Source organism: Cupressus sempervirens, chromosome 8 (genome assembly GCF_028749045.1).
Source record: "Cupressus sempervirens isolate cs-2001-9-10 chromosome 8, ASM2874904v1, whole genome shotgun sequence".
Classification (NCBI taxonomy): domain Eukaryota; kingdom Viridiplantae; phylum Streptophyta; class Pinopsida; order Cupressales; family Cupressaceae; genus Cupressus; species Cupressus sempervirens.
The window spans coordinates 201790615-201805274 of NC_143125.1; the positions used below are offsets into that span (position 1 = coordinate 201790615).

General features: G+C 35.0%; 1 protein-coding gene across 2 annotated transcripts in view; it reads right to left on the reverse strand.

Moving 5' to 3' along the window:
* LOC149542215 (plant/protein (DUF810)) overlaps positions 1–14660 on the reverse strand; it is a 307344-nt gene that overhangs the window by 202404 nt on the left and 90280 nt on the right. For both annotated transcript variants that reach the window (XM_089797228.1, XM_089797227.1), the window contains exons 6-12: positions 12965–13256; positions 12500–12566; positions 12200–12353; positions 1917–2084; positions 1702–1812; positions 1215–1424; positions 703–804 (exon numbers count right to left, since the gene is read on the reverse strand). In XM_089797228.1, coding sequence (XP_089653354.1) covers positions 703–804; positions 1215–1424; positions 1702–1812; positions 1917–2084; positions 12200–12353; positions 12500–12566; positions 12965–13256 — 1104 coding nt within the window. The remainder of the gene's footprint in view (positions 1–702; positions 805–1214; positions 1425–1701; positions 1813–1916; positions 2085–12199; positions 12354–12499; positions 12567–12964; positions 13257–14660) is intronic.

Genomic DNA, 14660 nt, shown 5'->3' on the forward strand with positions numbered 1-14660 from the left:
TACAAATATCGCTCGGCATTTCTTAAAAGTCTGATGCTATACATATGCAGGAGACAAAGAGTAAAGAAATTTCTGTAACAGAGAAAAAAGAGCACAGAGAACAGAGATATCTGTCATCAAGGAAAGCACACATTGTTGTTCCTAAAAAGTTCAGGTTATGTCAATGCTCCTGCTATCTTAATAATGTCACCTTTTGACTTTTGTCACTCATGATAACAAGTAAAATTGTTTGATGCAATAAATTATTAGGAAAAAAGATTGTAGTGAGAAATTTAAGATAAGCTAAGCTAAGATAGTGATAGAAATTTGAAATAAATAAGCATAAGGTAATCTTAATTTCACATGAGAAGGAATCTTCTGTCAGTTTTATATCAAGTTTTACAAGGCAGAAAACATTTAATATTCCATCACATCACAATAATGTCATTGCCACAAGTTTGCAGTCTATAAAAAGACATTGAGCTTACAGATATGAAATCTGAGCTATGTAAGTTTAAACTCCAGAAAAAATAGCCCTAAAATGTCACAGCACAACCCCAGTGACTTCATAAATAAGATCCTTCTTCACATCAAGTTCCTAATAATTGAAGCCCCCCTCGCCCCCCACTTCACCCACCAACATGAAAAGAAGAATTCCTCTTTATTGACTTTTTGCGACTTTAACTGTTAACGTATAAACAGAACACATATATCCTAATATACCTGTCGAAAAAGTACCCAAGTATAACATGTGTCATGAATTGTTTGAGTGATGCCGAGAATTCTCCACGTTGATTTCAGAAGATCAAGAATTTCTTCTACTTCCTGGAAAACAGGTGAAACAGCAATGTATATATAAGAATTGCAATATGAATGATCAACTGCCTTAGGCATTTGGGCATCAGTCACTAAGGGACATGAAATTCATGTGCTGCAATGGGGATATGGATGGAATTTAAAATAGGGTGTACGAGCATGTGAATAAGGATACAGGCTACATCAAAATCACATTTAAAATATATTGACATTGAGATGTAGTTACAGTTATGGGGATGGGGATGTGGATGAGGACGAAGTGTCATTTGCTAAACACAAATTCACTGGTAGCTATGCTTAAGAAAAATCATAAAATCATGTTCACTATTTGATGTACTCAAACGACGGCAAACATGCATTGCTGCTTATTGGCATTGCAAGAAGGCAGATTTCTACAAGCAACTGACAGATGAACAAACCTCAACAAGCTTGCCCTCATCCAATATGTCAAAAATACTGTGAAGAAGCTTTTCATAAAGTCGGACATTCAAATGATAACCATCTGCCCAATGACAAACTTCGCCTGTTACGTCACCCCGTGCAGGCCTTTCTGCAAGTGCGAGAGCAACTTCTCTCATTGCTTTCAAAGATTCTGTGCGCTGAGTTACACTTGCTGGAGAAGGAAGACCCTAAAACATCATAATAGATGTACAATAAGTTTATCAACAAAGGAAAACAAATAAAAATTAAATCGCATTTTTTAGAACAAACATCTAGGTGGTTCTCAAACAATTTGTGCCTCAGCGTCCTAGATTGAATTAAATTTATTTTTAAACCTAGACAAATTAATATTAGCATTGAAGTCATAGAATTATGCATGTTAAAATCTGTGTTCTATTACGTGGCATGTGACTTTAACAGCATTTGATACATATTATGGAAATGTTACCTCTCACGAACATGTACCTCAGCTTCTTCAATTTTCATTAGCAGAGCTCTCAATTCAGTTGCCATCCTTTCATATCCATCAAGCCTGACAGTGGGGTGGTTCAGAAGGCCCTCTTCCAGCATATTTAGCTGATGTTAAAAGTTAACATGTATCAAACAAATGCTGCCCAATATGCAGAAAAAGTGAACACATTTTCAAAAGAAATAAAAACTTGCACAAAGTGGCTTATCACCTGCCGTTTTTGCCACCGTAAGTATGACTTCTTGTCAGAAAAAGCGGTCTGGGAGGTGGTGCATAAAAGTTCTAAAGGAATCAAAAGAGTATCCATCCGCTTGCCAACTCTACCTGCAGCAGCATGAATCAAACCTTCTCTTGTTCGCACATCCACTGCTTCAGAAATCTGAAAGAAATGGATTCAAACTAGATATGCTCAGGCAACATTGTCTACGTGGAAATGATTAAAGACCGTATAAAGTAACAAAATCACAACTACTACAAAAAGCTCCTAAAAATTATAGACGTGTCATTTATATGAAAACCATCATACCCACCAGAAGGCCCATTCCATTTGTAGATTTTTTTCGTATCACTTGAATATTGTGTATACTGACATGGCTAGTTTTACCCATTTGCCCTCTTTGGTTTTATTGCTTCCTATTTTCTGGATTTAGATGCTTCATGTTTGTTTGTTGTGACTTTTAGCACTTTTGATTATCTTATTTGAACATAGTATTCTTAGTATATTATCATTCATTGACAAGCATATAATTTAATTCATTTGTTTATCTTTTAGCATCAACCAACATTATTTTTATTACACTACAAGATGACCCCTTCAATCCTTACAATACATACAAGAAAACACTTCAACACAATAACAACTGCACTGTTTGACTAAGATTTATTTCTTTCTTTAGAAAAAGGGCTAATCAGTTTGACTCAAATTACCACTCCAACAACCACACAAGAGCTCTAGCGTTGTTTGAAAAAAGGAAATGGAGAAGAAACTTAGAGAAAGGAGAAAAACTGAAAGAAAAATTGCACAATACTGACATTGTAGAAGCCCAGATGTCCCCATTAATGGGGTAATTGACATAGAGATGATTCAAAATAATCAGTCTTGGTTGAAAACCCTGTTGGATTTATCAAGCTTAAAACTTTGATAAAGCTTTGACGGGTAACCCTAGTCAAGCTGGGGCAGGTTGTGTATTACAAGACTCTCTACAAAGGATGATTGGGGTGAGGAGGGAGACGGTAGTCTAAGTTTCTCTTCCTTGGTCCTCTGAACAATAATGATGTAAAAAGAGTGGCAGTGGTTCGAGGCTCTCTCTTGCTTTGTCCTCCATATATCAGAGCAGAAATTACAGACCCATTCTACAAGGATGTTGTCTCTGAAAGTTGTTTATGCAGCATTTTTAGTTATTTAGATCCTAAGGTTCTCAAATGAGCTATGTTACTGGGTTCGCTTGCTGCCAGGTGGATCCACATTGAGTTCGCAGCAGATCCAAGTACCAGTCTGGTTTGCCTATGGGTCAGCCAACAGTCTAAGTTAAAAGTGTTTTCAAAATCTCATCTGCTGCATCATGGTCCAGATCGCAATTATTATTGTTATTGTCCTCCACGGTATCCCATTCTGACAATTTGGAAAATCAGTTAAATTACTGCTGGGTCACAAAGGTTTTAATAACTCTCACATTTTCTGCTCTTGAGTGTCCATTGCTTCAAATTCGTACAAAATTGAAGATGCTTATGCCACACAAACAAGTCAAAGACTGGGTGTTTCAAGTCCTGCTTTTCAATTTTTAAAACCCTCTATCTTCTTCTGGTGCTGAGGTGCAACCCATGGCCAAAGTTGTCGTGGATTCTCAGTTGAAAGCTTTGTACGGGTGATATCAACAGTCTTGACACAGAGTTGTTGGCCATTTTTAAATACCATGAGGAGCTATTTGATTTCTATATGAAACTGCCAATGGAGGTTAGCAATTGTGTGACCTTGTAATCTCTGTTTTCTATAGCCTCTCTAGCTGGATGAATTTAGTGTCATGCATGCAGAAAAAAGCTGAGACAACTATTGGTGTGCAGTGCATAGATCAGGATGATTGCAAGCCCAGATAATCTAACTCATTTTGAATTTCGTCCTGGCCTCACTTTCTGACATTTTCTACCCTGCATTTCATCCAATCTCTTATCCCCATGATCAAGCTTCTCACTCTAAATCTTCCTCTGCCATTAACCTTATGGGATCCACCAGATTCTTAATCTTCCCCCATTCGGGATCTGGAGAATAAGCTTGTGGTGAACATGTTCACTGCTGATCTTGATCCCCTCTCTTTTAATTTTTTAAAACGTGGCCTCAACATTGCTATTGCTCCTCATACCATTCCTAATATTAATTTCCTCATTTTGGTTTGAACTATTCCTGCTGACATTGCTGAAGAAGCTAGGCAAGATTGTGTCATCACTCTCAGGCGCACCAAGCGTCCAAAATATAAAATTCTCAAGTCTGAACTTCAGGCCTTCAACAATCTAATGAGAAACAGTGATCTGGTCATTGCCAAAGCAGAAAATGCTACTGTTCTCATGAGCAAGCCTGATTACATTTCAAAAATGCTTGACCTTCTCTCAGACACCAATAGCTATAAAATCTTGTCACATAACCCATGCTCCAAGATTTTAAGAAGGGTCAAGTTAGTGGTATTCTCGACCTCCTTCAACATCGAAACCAAGAAGCGCTTGTTGCCTATGAAAGAGGTTACACCTAGGATCTATGGTTATCCAAAAATCCACAAAGAAGGCATTCCTCTTAGACCCATTGTTGAATCCATAGGCTCTGCGACCTACAAGTTGGCCTCTTACCTTTCTAAATTAACCAACCATCTAATGGGCAAGTATGAATCCTTCATCAAAGATTCTTCCCACTTCATTGATTTTATCAAGGACAAAAGGTTGGAGGACCAGGATCTCTTGGTGAGCTTTAATGTGGTCTTACCCTTTCCTAAGGTCCCCATTCCTAATACCATTTAGATTGTCAAGAGAAAGTCTAATGATAAAGTTACCTCTCTTGTCGAGCTTTGGCTAAGATCAACTTTTTTCTCTATCCAAGATTTGATCTATGAGCAAGTTGATGGGGTGGCTATGGCTTCCCCTCTCTCTCCTATCATTGCCAACCTTTACATGGAGCACTATGAAGAAGTGGCCCTCTTCTCCTTCCCCTCAAGCCGAAGTGGTGGAAAATTTATGTAGATGACACCAATGGGTGTTGGCCACATGGAATTGAGAGCCTTGAAGCATTTCATGTGCACCTAAATAGCATAGCTCATAGCATTTCCATCACCAAGGAACTAGAAACTGACAACCAGCTCTCGTTCCCTGATATTCTTCTCAAAATGAAACAAGATAGCTCTCTAGGTCGTCGTGTTTTCTGCAAAGCGATGGACATCGACCTCTACCTTCATTCTTCTTCTCATCACCACCCTAACCAAAAAATTGGCATACTAAAGACCCTAACAATGAGAGCCTATTGCATTTGTGACAAAGATAACATTAGTCAAGAGCTAGCCTGTCTTGAACAAGTTTAGTATCTGAATGGGTACACTAATAAGCAGATTTTGAGAGCTTTCAACCAAGCCAAGTCTCGATTTCTCTCTAATTTTAAGCTTGTCCAAACTCAGACCCTTCCTATAGCTTCCATCCCTTTCGTTGAAGGCATTTTCCATAAGATTGCCAAGATTCTTCTCAAGAAAGGTCTTCGCTGCTCATTCAAGTCTTTCTCTTTGGTGAAGAATTGTATCCCTTCTCTAAAAGACCATAGACATATTGCTAGATGTTGGGGTCTACAAAATCGTTTGTTCTTGTGGCATACCCTATATAGGGGAAATTGGTGGCTCAAATTGCACTAGAATTAAAGAACATAGTGCAGACATCAAACATGAGCAGATGATCAAATCTGCTCTAGCTGACCACTCATCTTCTACCAAGCATCATATTTGTCCTGAGAACACACAGGTCTTGTGCAAGGAAGACAACTTCTTCAAAAGAAAAACTGTTGGAAGCCATAGAAATCTTGAATCACCCAACCAACCTAAATCATGATGATGTTTGGAATGTTAGCACTTTGTGGCCTCCTCTTTTATCCTATCTCAATTAATCTTCTTCTTTGCTCGTGTCCTTCTCTCCAGTAGTCCTCCCCACACCTTCGCCTCTCTATCTATCCTTTTCCTTTTCCTCTCCCCTCCTCTTGCATTCCCTTTCAGTTTCTTTCTTTCTTCCTACTTGTTTTTTGGGTCATTCCCTGGCTTTCACCTTGGTGCTCTCTCTCTCTCTCTCTCTCTCTCTCTCTCTCTCTCTCTCTCTCTCTCTCTCACACACACACACACACTCTCACTCTTTCCTCTTTCTTTTTCTTGTTCTCGTTTTTTCCTCATGGTAATTTTCATTATTTTCTACCATAGTTATATTTATTTACATCGTTAATTTATAATTTATATTCTAGGCATTATTAAATTTAAATTTAAGATATTTTGGTTTTTTAATATAATATACTATAGTATTATATAACCAAGTATTTATTATATTATCACTCGCTCTTTCCTCTTTCTTTTTCTCATTCTCGTTTTTTTCCTCATAGTAGTTTGCATTATTTTCTAGCATAGTTATATATATTTACATCATTATTTTTAATTTATATTCTAGACATTATTATATTTAGTTTTAAAAAATTTTAGTGTTTTTATAATATACTATAGTACTATATAGCCAAGTCTTCATTATATTATACTATTTGCTAGCCTTGATTCATTCATATATATCTATATCTATATATAATGTATTTGTGTATATATATTTATATATACACATGTATATATGTATTTATGTATGTATGTGGACTCATATATATGTGTATATATACACATGATCACATATCTAGATTTATTTTATCGTAACTTTCTCTCAAATATGTTGTCTTAATTTTCTATCATCTATATATTAATATATTTAAAATTCTTTATTTTTTAAGCTTTTAAATAACTTATATCCTCTCTTTTACTTTTTTTTTGGTCATATTCTTTGCTTATTATATTACAACTCATTAGATCTCTCTCTCTCTCTCTCTCTCTCTCTCTCTCTCTCTCTCTCTCTCTATATATATATATATATATATATATATAAAATATGTTTTGTCTTAATTTTCTATCATCTATATATTAATATATTTAAAATTCTTTATTTTTTAGGCTTTTAAATAACTTATATCCTCTCTTTTACTCTCGTTTTTGGTCATATTCTTTGCTTGTTATATTACAACTCATTAGATCTCTCTCTCTCTCTCTCTCTCTCTCTCTATATATATATATATATATATATACTAGGCATTTTTAAAACTCATAGACTCTTTTTCTTTTCTATTTTGTCGTAACTGTTGAGTTTTCCTGATCTGCTGCAAATGTAATAGTAGTTCCATCGTATTTGGTATGTACTTTACAAATGGCAGCCATCTCTCTAATATAGGATAAAGTATGGATATACATGTCTCTTCACGGGACATGTCTAATATAATGACAAATAAATATCTCATATATTTAATATATTAATACATATACTATAGCTCACACTTATATATATAATATATATAAATATATATATATATTTGCACTATAGTTTATCCAACTAAAGCTACCAATTATTAACACTCGCTCCTAACTTAGAGAGGATAATATGAATAACATATTACCTCAATGTAAATAATGGTTTCTAATGTCAACTCATTTGACTTCCTGGTTTATTGAATGCCAACTCATTTGGCAAATGTCAACGAACTTGATATTTGAAAGATGCTACAAACATCAACACTCCCTCTTCGCTAGGGAAGATAAATGGTATAATCATATTACATATCTTGTAATCATATGACACATGATATGAAGTATCATCTAATATATAATACCTAGTTTAACATATCACCTAACACGTGATATGAGGAATCACCTAACAAGTGATACCTAGTTTTACATATCACCTAACACGTGATATGGGGAATCACCTAACACGTGATACTTAGTTTTACATATCACCTAACACGTGATACCTAGTTTTACATATCACCTAACACGTGATATGAGAAATCACCTAACACGTCATACCTAGTTTTACATATCACCTGACATGTGATATGAGGAATGACCTAACACATGATACCTAGTTTTAGATATCATCTCAATATGATATCAAAGATATGGTCTGATCAAGAATATCAAGTCTCATGATATTCACCATAACTCAAAATTGTTCGAAGGTAATGTATACTTACCATAGAAACATTCATAATCTAATGTGATCGCTTTCAGCCATCACACGATGTCTATCACAATCTAGAAAGTCATGGTCTAATTAAGGAATTGAATCCACCATGCTAGAAATCATCTATCATAATTTGTTCCAGCCATCACACGATGTCTATCATGATAGAAGATTAAGTTATTGTAAGATTGTCATCTTCCAATAACATTAACAAATACAAGTGATAATCATTTTTAAGTCATCACTTCCTCATGATTTACACAAGGCCCATATGGCATTTATATGATCTATCATTAGTATAATAATCAATTAAATCAAGTTTACCTCATAAGTGTTTCACCTTCAAAAGTGAAACTCTCTCTCAATCACTATGATCGAGATTGTCACAAGTTAACTAAACCCATCTGCTCCCTCTGAAGCTCGAATTCATCGACATTTAGACCTCTTGAAGATGCCAAACTCCCTTTGAATCTGAATTCCATATGCTTTTGTCCTTGTGATTCAAATATTTCCTTTCATAAGGGGAGCCCATATAGGAAATATAACGCAAAATTTTCATCCTTCATCAATATTTATCGCTTTGACTATACCATCCACTAACTAGATATATGGTCTGCATTTCTTATTGTATCTCCAACCCATAAGGTTTCTAACTGTAGAGATATTAACCTCCTATTTCCACATCATTTTCCATTGCAATTGTTTATTACCCATAGAGTCATGGAATAATATAGGAAGATTGCTACTATCCATTAATTTTCTCAGATATATGTAGGAATGTCCCATTCATACACTTGGTATTACATGTTTGTCCTCCATTATCACCCATTCGACCTCTAATTCCAACAATCTTCCATGATGTCAGTATCTACAAATACTTTTATTCAAAACTCATTAATTGCACAAATCCACCTTTACAGTCACAAGCGTAATGAGATACTTAAACTAAGAACTTCCTCTACATGAAATATTTAAATTTTCTATATTATTTTATTCGTATGTGATTCAATGAAAATAACAAAGGGATTTGGGCACCGTGTGTTAAACCTTCATCTGTCGTTGTCAACTCGGGCATCTCCTCAACCTCCACTTACCAACTTGCAAAATTCATAATCCATTTTATTCTCACAGGGACACATCGCAAGCACCCATAATTTGATCCATTTTCATTTGATCGGTCAACATAGTGATTCATATCGATCATATAAAATGTTTGATCTTCTGGGCCTTATAGTTGAGAAGTTTGATGCAAAAACTACTTCAATGCTATTTCTAGTTCCAATCACGATATGAAATGAGATTTACTCATGTACAATAGCCAAGATATAATGAATTGTGATAATGGACATCTAATTTTACTATAACGGTCCAATCTGAAATATTCATGGAGATTCAATCATAAACTCGCTCGTTTTAACCACCATATTGATATATTATAGTCAAACCCACCGGTTACACAATACTCATTATCTTTCTTCACAACCCTCTCATTATATTCTTAAAGCTTCCTTGACGATGCTATTCAAGATGTACTTAACTGTTGAACTACACCCGATCTTACTTGGTTGATATTCTTTCCACATATTGGCCACTCCTGAGCAACTTTAAAGATTGAGGAATGGAAATGCCTGTAGAGGTCCTTATCACTAAACAAGATGCTCATGGTGTACAATCTCACCAAGCTCGCAAAGCTTACTATTACAACCAGAAGCCCTAATACAAATTGCACACACAAGAAAATCCTTTAACACACGCATTTGGACAAACAATCTATCTTCATATCTCAATAGCAGTCTCATTGCAAAAAAAGTGTGGAATCAATATAGACTCGTGCCCACAATGCTTGTCTTTATCACATTACTCAACAACACAATCATTTAGCAAGCACCTGATCTAAGTTGTGTTTCATCAAGCCTGATCTGCAAATTTGAAACCTGTGTGAAATTCATTTGATTTGGTATACACACATGCTCATTGGATTGAGCAGAAAGAAAACCCAACCCGTCTCTACATATACGCAGCACATAGAGCTAACACAACCTCATCCAACGCTTTAATCACAATATGCCAAGTTAACATATTTCGTAGCCAGCCATGATTTCCAAAGATCTAATCTGCACACTCCAATCATATAAGAGCAATATTGATATTCCATCTCTAGCAGTGACGATATTTGGATTCCCTTTGGGCTCCATACGATATCTTTTCTTACATTTTGCAGCTCAACTAGGCTCTAATACCATGTTGAGTTTTCCTGATCTGCTGCAAATGTAATAGTACTGCCATTGTATTTGGTATGTACTTTACAAATGACAGCCATCTCTCTAATATAGGATAAAGTATGGATAAACGTCTCTTCACGGGACATGTCTATCATTGGAATGTAATTAATATAATGACAAATAAATATCTCATATATTTAATATATTAATATATATTATATTTCAAACTTATATATATATATATATATATATATATATATATATATATATATATATATATATATATATATTTGCACTATAGTTTATCCAACTAAAGCTACCAATTATTAACAGTAAATTTATTTTACATATTATATTACTACTCATTATATAGCTCTTTATAATATGTTATTTTTATCTTGTTAGACTTTTTAATTTACTAATTTTTTTTTTCCTTTTAGTTTTATGATCTTTTATCTCTTTATATGTTATAATACAGTACATGCATTAATACTGTTTCAGTTGCATATGGTACAGTTGCTACTGATTCATATAATTTAATGTATAACATATATAGTTTCCTTCTCTTCTATCTCCCCACCTCCCTCAATCTATTCAATATTTATTCACTTTAGGTCTGCAGCTTTATCTATTTTTCCTTATGCTTTCTCAATCTTTATTTCATCTTGAATATAGTAAAATGGTATAATTATTAAACCATAAACAACAATAATATTAATAAGTGATTATATTATATTCATAAACAACAATAGAATTAATAAATGAATGAATATACCAGTGAAACACAGGGACTCGCACCCTTCCCAAAAACTCGAAGTACTTGTCCCAAAGACATCCCCCACCGGATAACGGGTACTAGGAGTACCTAAGTACTCCCACCTCCGCCATTCTACAACCACGCTGCAGCCAGGATGGGTACTTGAATTTCTATTTGATTTTTGATTTTTGAATGTTACTATTAGGTATATAAACTATGTTACTAAGTTAAATTTCAATGGTTCTAGTTACAATTGCAATTTTCCTATGTTCAGGTATTTCAATTTGTTATGGCACACGAAAACATTTCATAACTAGCATTTCACTTTCTACATGTATAGGATAAAACAACCCCCTGCCCCACCACCATCCCCCTGCTGTCCTGAAGTTGAGGCCCTTTGTCCCCTCATCCTAGAAACTCATCCTGGCATCCCCGCGTCCCGATGTACCCTAGTACCAGTGTTACACTGGAATATATTCAAAAAATGAACAAGGGGAACTTGAATAAACGAACAAGGAGACTGAACTTATAAAACAGGACAGAGATCTTCATTGTCACTTTGTGGCACAACATTTTTCAGCTACCTATAGATCAATCATTAAAATTTTGGGAAGGAACTAGAAAGAGGAATTTAGAGTCAATGAGGATATGTTTTGCCCCTTTATGTGTCATCTCTAAATTAATTTACCTTCCCCTTATATGCTCAGTCCCATAAACCCTTTGTGGTTTTTCATTGGACATTAATATTATTATCTTATCTTATATTATTTTATACTAAATAATGTTCACAAGATTTCAGAAAACTCTCCATGATTACCAAGAGATAAATATGTTTTCTAAGAATTTTACCACGTATAGCTTCATAAAATGGCATAAATACAAGAGGAAACAGCCATTTTCCCAGAACTTCTCAATTATGGAAAGCAATTGCAGAGATACATTTTAAATGTATTAATTATAAAAATATATCCATATAGAAATGCATGGTGGTCTTAAGTGTTTGGAGATCTCAGACTATATTTTTCATTCCTGTAAGAAATTCTGTATAGAATTCTTTATTGTGCCTGTAATTGAATAAACTGTAGCAATAATTGAAAGCTCATTTGATAGGCTTTATGAATATTACCAATCCTTTAGTAAAGCTGAACTAAAAAAATCCAAGAGTTATAATATTTAAACCGCAAGGATAACTAAGGATAATTACAGAACCCAACCAGTAAATTGGTGCAAGGAACTTGCCTCCATCTGTATACGCATAATATCTAGTAACCCAGACAATCCTAGTGCTTCTTGAGGTTGAGGCTGAGTTTTCTCGCCCTTGCTACGAGTAAGCTTCCTCATTAATTTAGATTTCTTCTCCTTCTTCTTTTCCTTGGTAGGTAGTATAAGACCACTACAAGAAATTCACTTCATGTTACACAAATTAATTTCACAAGAAAAACAAATTTAGCACTCAATCATGATAAATTGATTATCGCCATATTTTTATACCTTAACCATAGTATATCTATCTAAGAATGAAACATGGATAATACTTACCCAGAGGCACCAGCAGCGGCTAATAAGACTTCATAAGCAGTTTCCCGAAGATCATCATCCAATAAACCTGCATTGCGGACAATATTAGACCAAAATTCATGAGAAAGTGCGCAAGCATGACTAAATATTCATAGCCTTAATTTGCCCTAACAAAAATTATGAGTGACTGAAATTATGACTGAATATTCATCGGCTTACTTTGAAAATACTGATGGAATGATGTGGGGTAATGGGAATAAATTTGAAAAGAATATTCTTCAAAGTTATAATCAAGCAGTAGCATCACAACATGTCAGGGAACCAAAACTACTTCCAACATAACTGCATGGCATACTTCATGTGCTTTGGGTCTAACTCACATTTATTTATATCTCAAGACAAAATTATCGCAATGCCCAAGCCCCCAGAACTTGGCAGTATTGTAGATCATTGTGGAAGATAACAGCAAACAGCTTTTGCATATACCTGTTTTAAAAGAAGGCAATGCTAGCAGAAGATCACTAGCGTCATTCAAACGGCGCCTCGAAGTGTACTCCATTGATCCGTCATCTTCCTCCTCATCCTCAAAATCATCAATCTCATCATCAACAGATAATTGTTGTGAAGGTGCAGAACGAAGAGAATATGTTTTTGAGAGGCTTGCAGAAGAAGCTAAAGATGCATTGTTAGAAATTTGAGGAGGTGCCCGTGGAGGGGGTGGCCCAGATGATTCTGGAGTGGTTGCCAAATAAAATGCCTTTCCTGACCCAGTACCAACCTGCAAATAAATGGGAAAAACTAAGTTAGCACCATCTGCTTCCAACAATCTGAATATAAAGCAATTTTAATTTGCAACAAGAACATGTGCAACTAAAGCACCCATATATGCACAAAATGAAAAAACACATAAAAGGTAGTTATGCATTAATATCCTTCAATCTAAAATGTTTAGTTTTTAATGAATTTAATATAAACTAGTGCTTCCAAGTAGCAACTCGTTTAGATGCAAACAAAAGTTTAAAGGCAAAATAACATTTTCTTTAAGTGAGTATAGGATATCATCAACTCAGCATTCTAATGTCGACAATAACAATAAATAACTAAGATCTGAAACATTACTTCCAAATAGATCTTTCTATTGCACATCATTTCAGACAATGATGGGATCTCCCCACAGATTCAAGATCTGGTTTACAAGGCAATATCATACCTAACCCATCTCCTTAAAGGAAATGCAGCATGCCTGCCTTAAGGAATCAGCATCATCTACCAAACATAAACAATTTCTGGACCAGCTCTGAGGGCCATATACCAAGATTAACTTGATGTTTATGTATCACCAAGCACTTTTTTCAAGATATATAGAAGAAAACTTTCATAACCTGAGAATGCCTGAGTGCTTAGTTCTAAGTTCTAACTAATGAACTGGCTATATTCAAGAACCTGATGAATGATGTTATTTTTGCCAAGGGCTTGTATAATTGTCAACCTGAAAACTATCTTGATCTATAGCAAGTTATCAACACTTTGAACAAAACTAAAACACATTCAACATGTCACGCATGGACTACAGATAAATCATAATTCAGCACAAATGGAAGAAAACTTACGGAAGTGTACCAATGTGCTGCTGATATTCATTGTTGGCTATCTGCATCAATTTCTAGAATATAGCAGCACATGGAAATAAGTTAATTGAAATTAAGTTGCACATAAACTTAGGTAAATGCACATAGAATCTAGGTTAAATCACCTATCAGACTATTGACTAGCTTTACTCACAAAACTATATTGAACCAAAGAATTTGTTTCCCCTTTCAAACTTCGATCCAGTCGAGAATTAGGAACATTAATGTAAATGTAAGATGTATTTAATTTTATGATGCAGTCCAACCGTAGGAGAGCTAACATAATAGGTGCAAAAAATCCTTTACCCTAGGTCTAAGTAGATATCATCCCTCTTGGTCTCATGTAGCTCTTGCCATCCATATTAGGGGGTCTACCTAGTGAGGAATCCATAGTCCATCTACCCTCTAACCTATGCCCAAGAGCTGATACCACTCCTCTTGGCGTAATGTATCCCTTGCCATTCATATGACGGGGTATACCTAGGGAGGAGTCCATAACTGATCAACCTTCTACCCTCAACCCAAGAGCAGATACTATCCCTCTTTGCCTTATG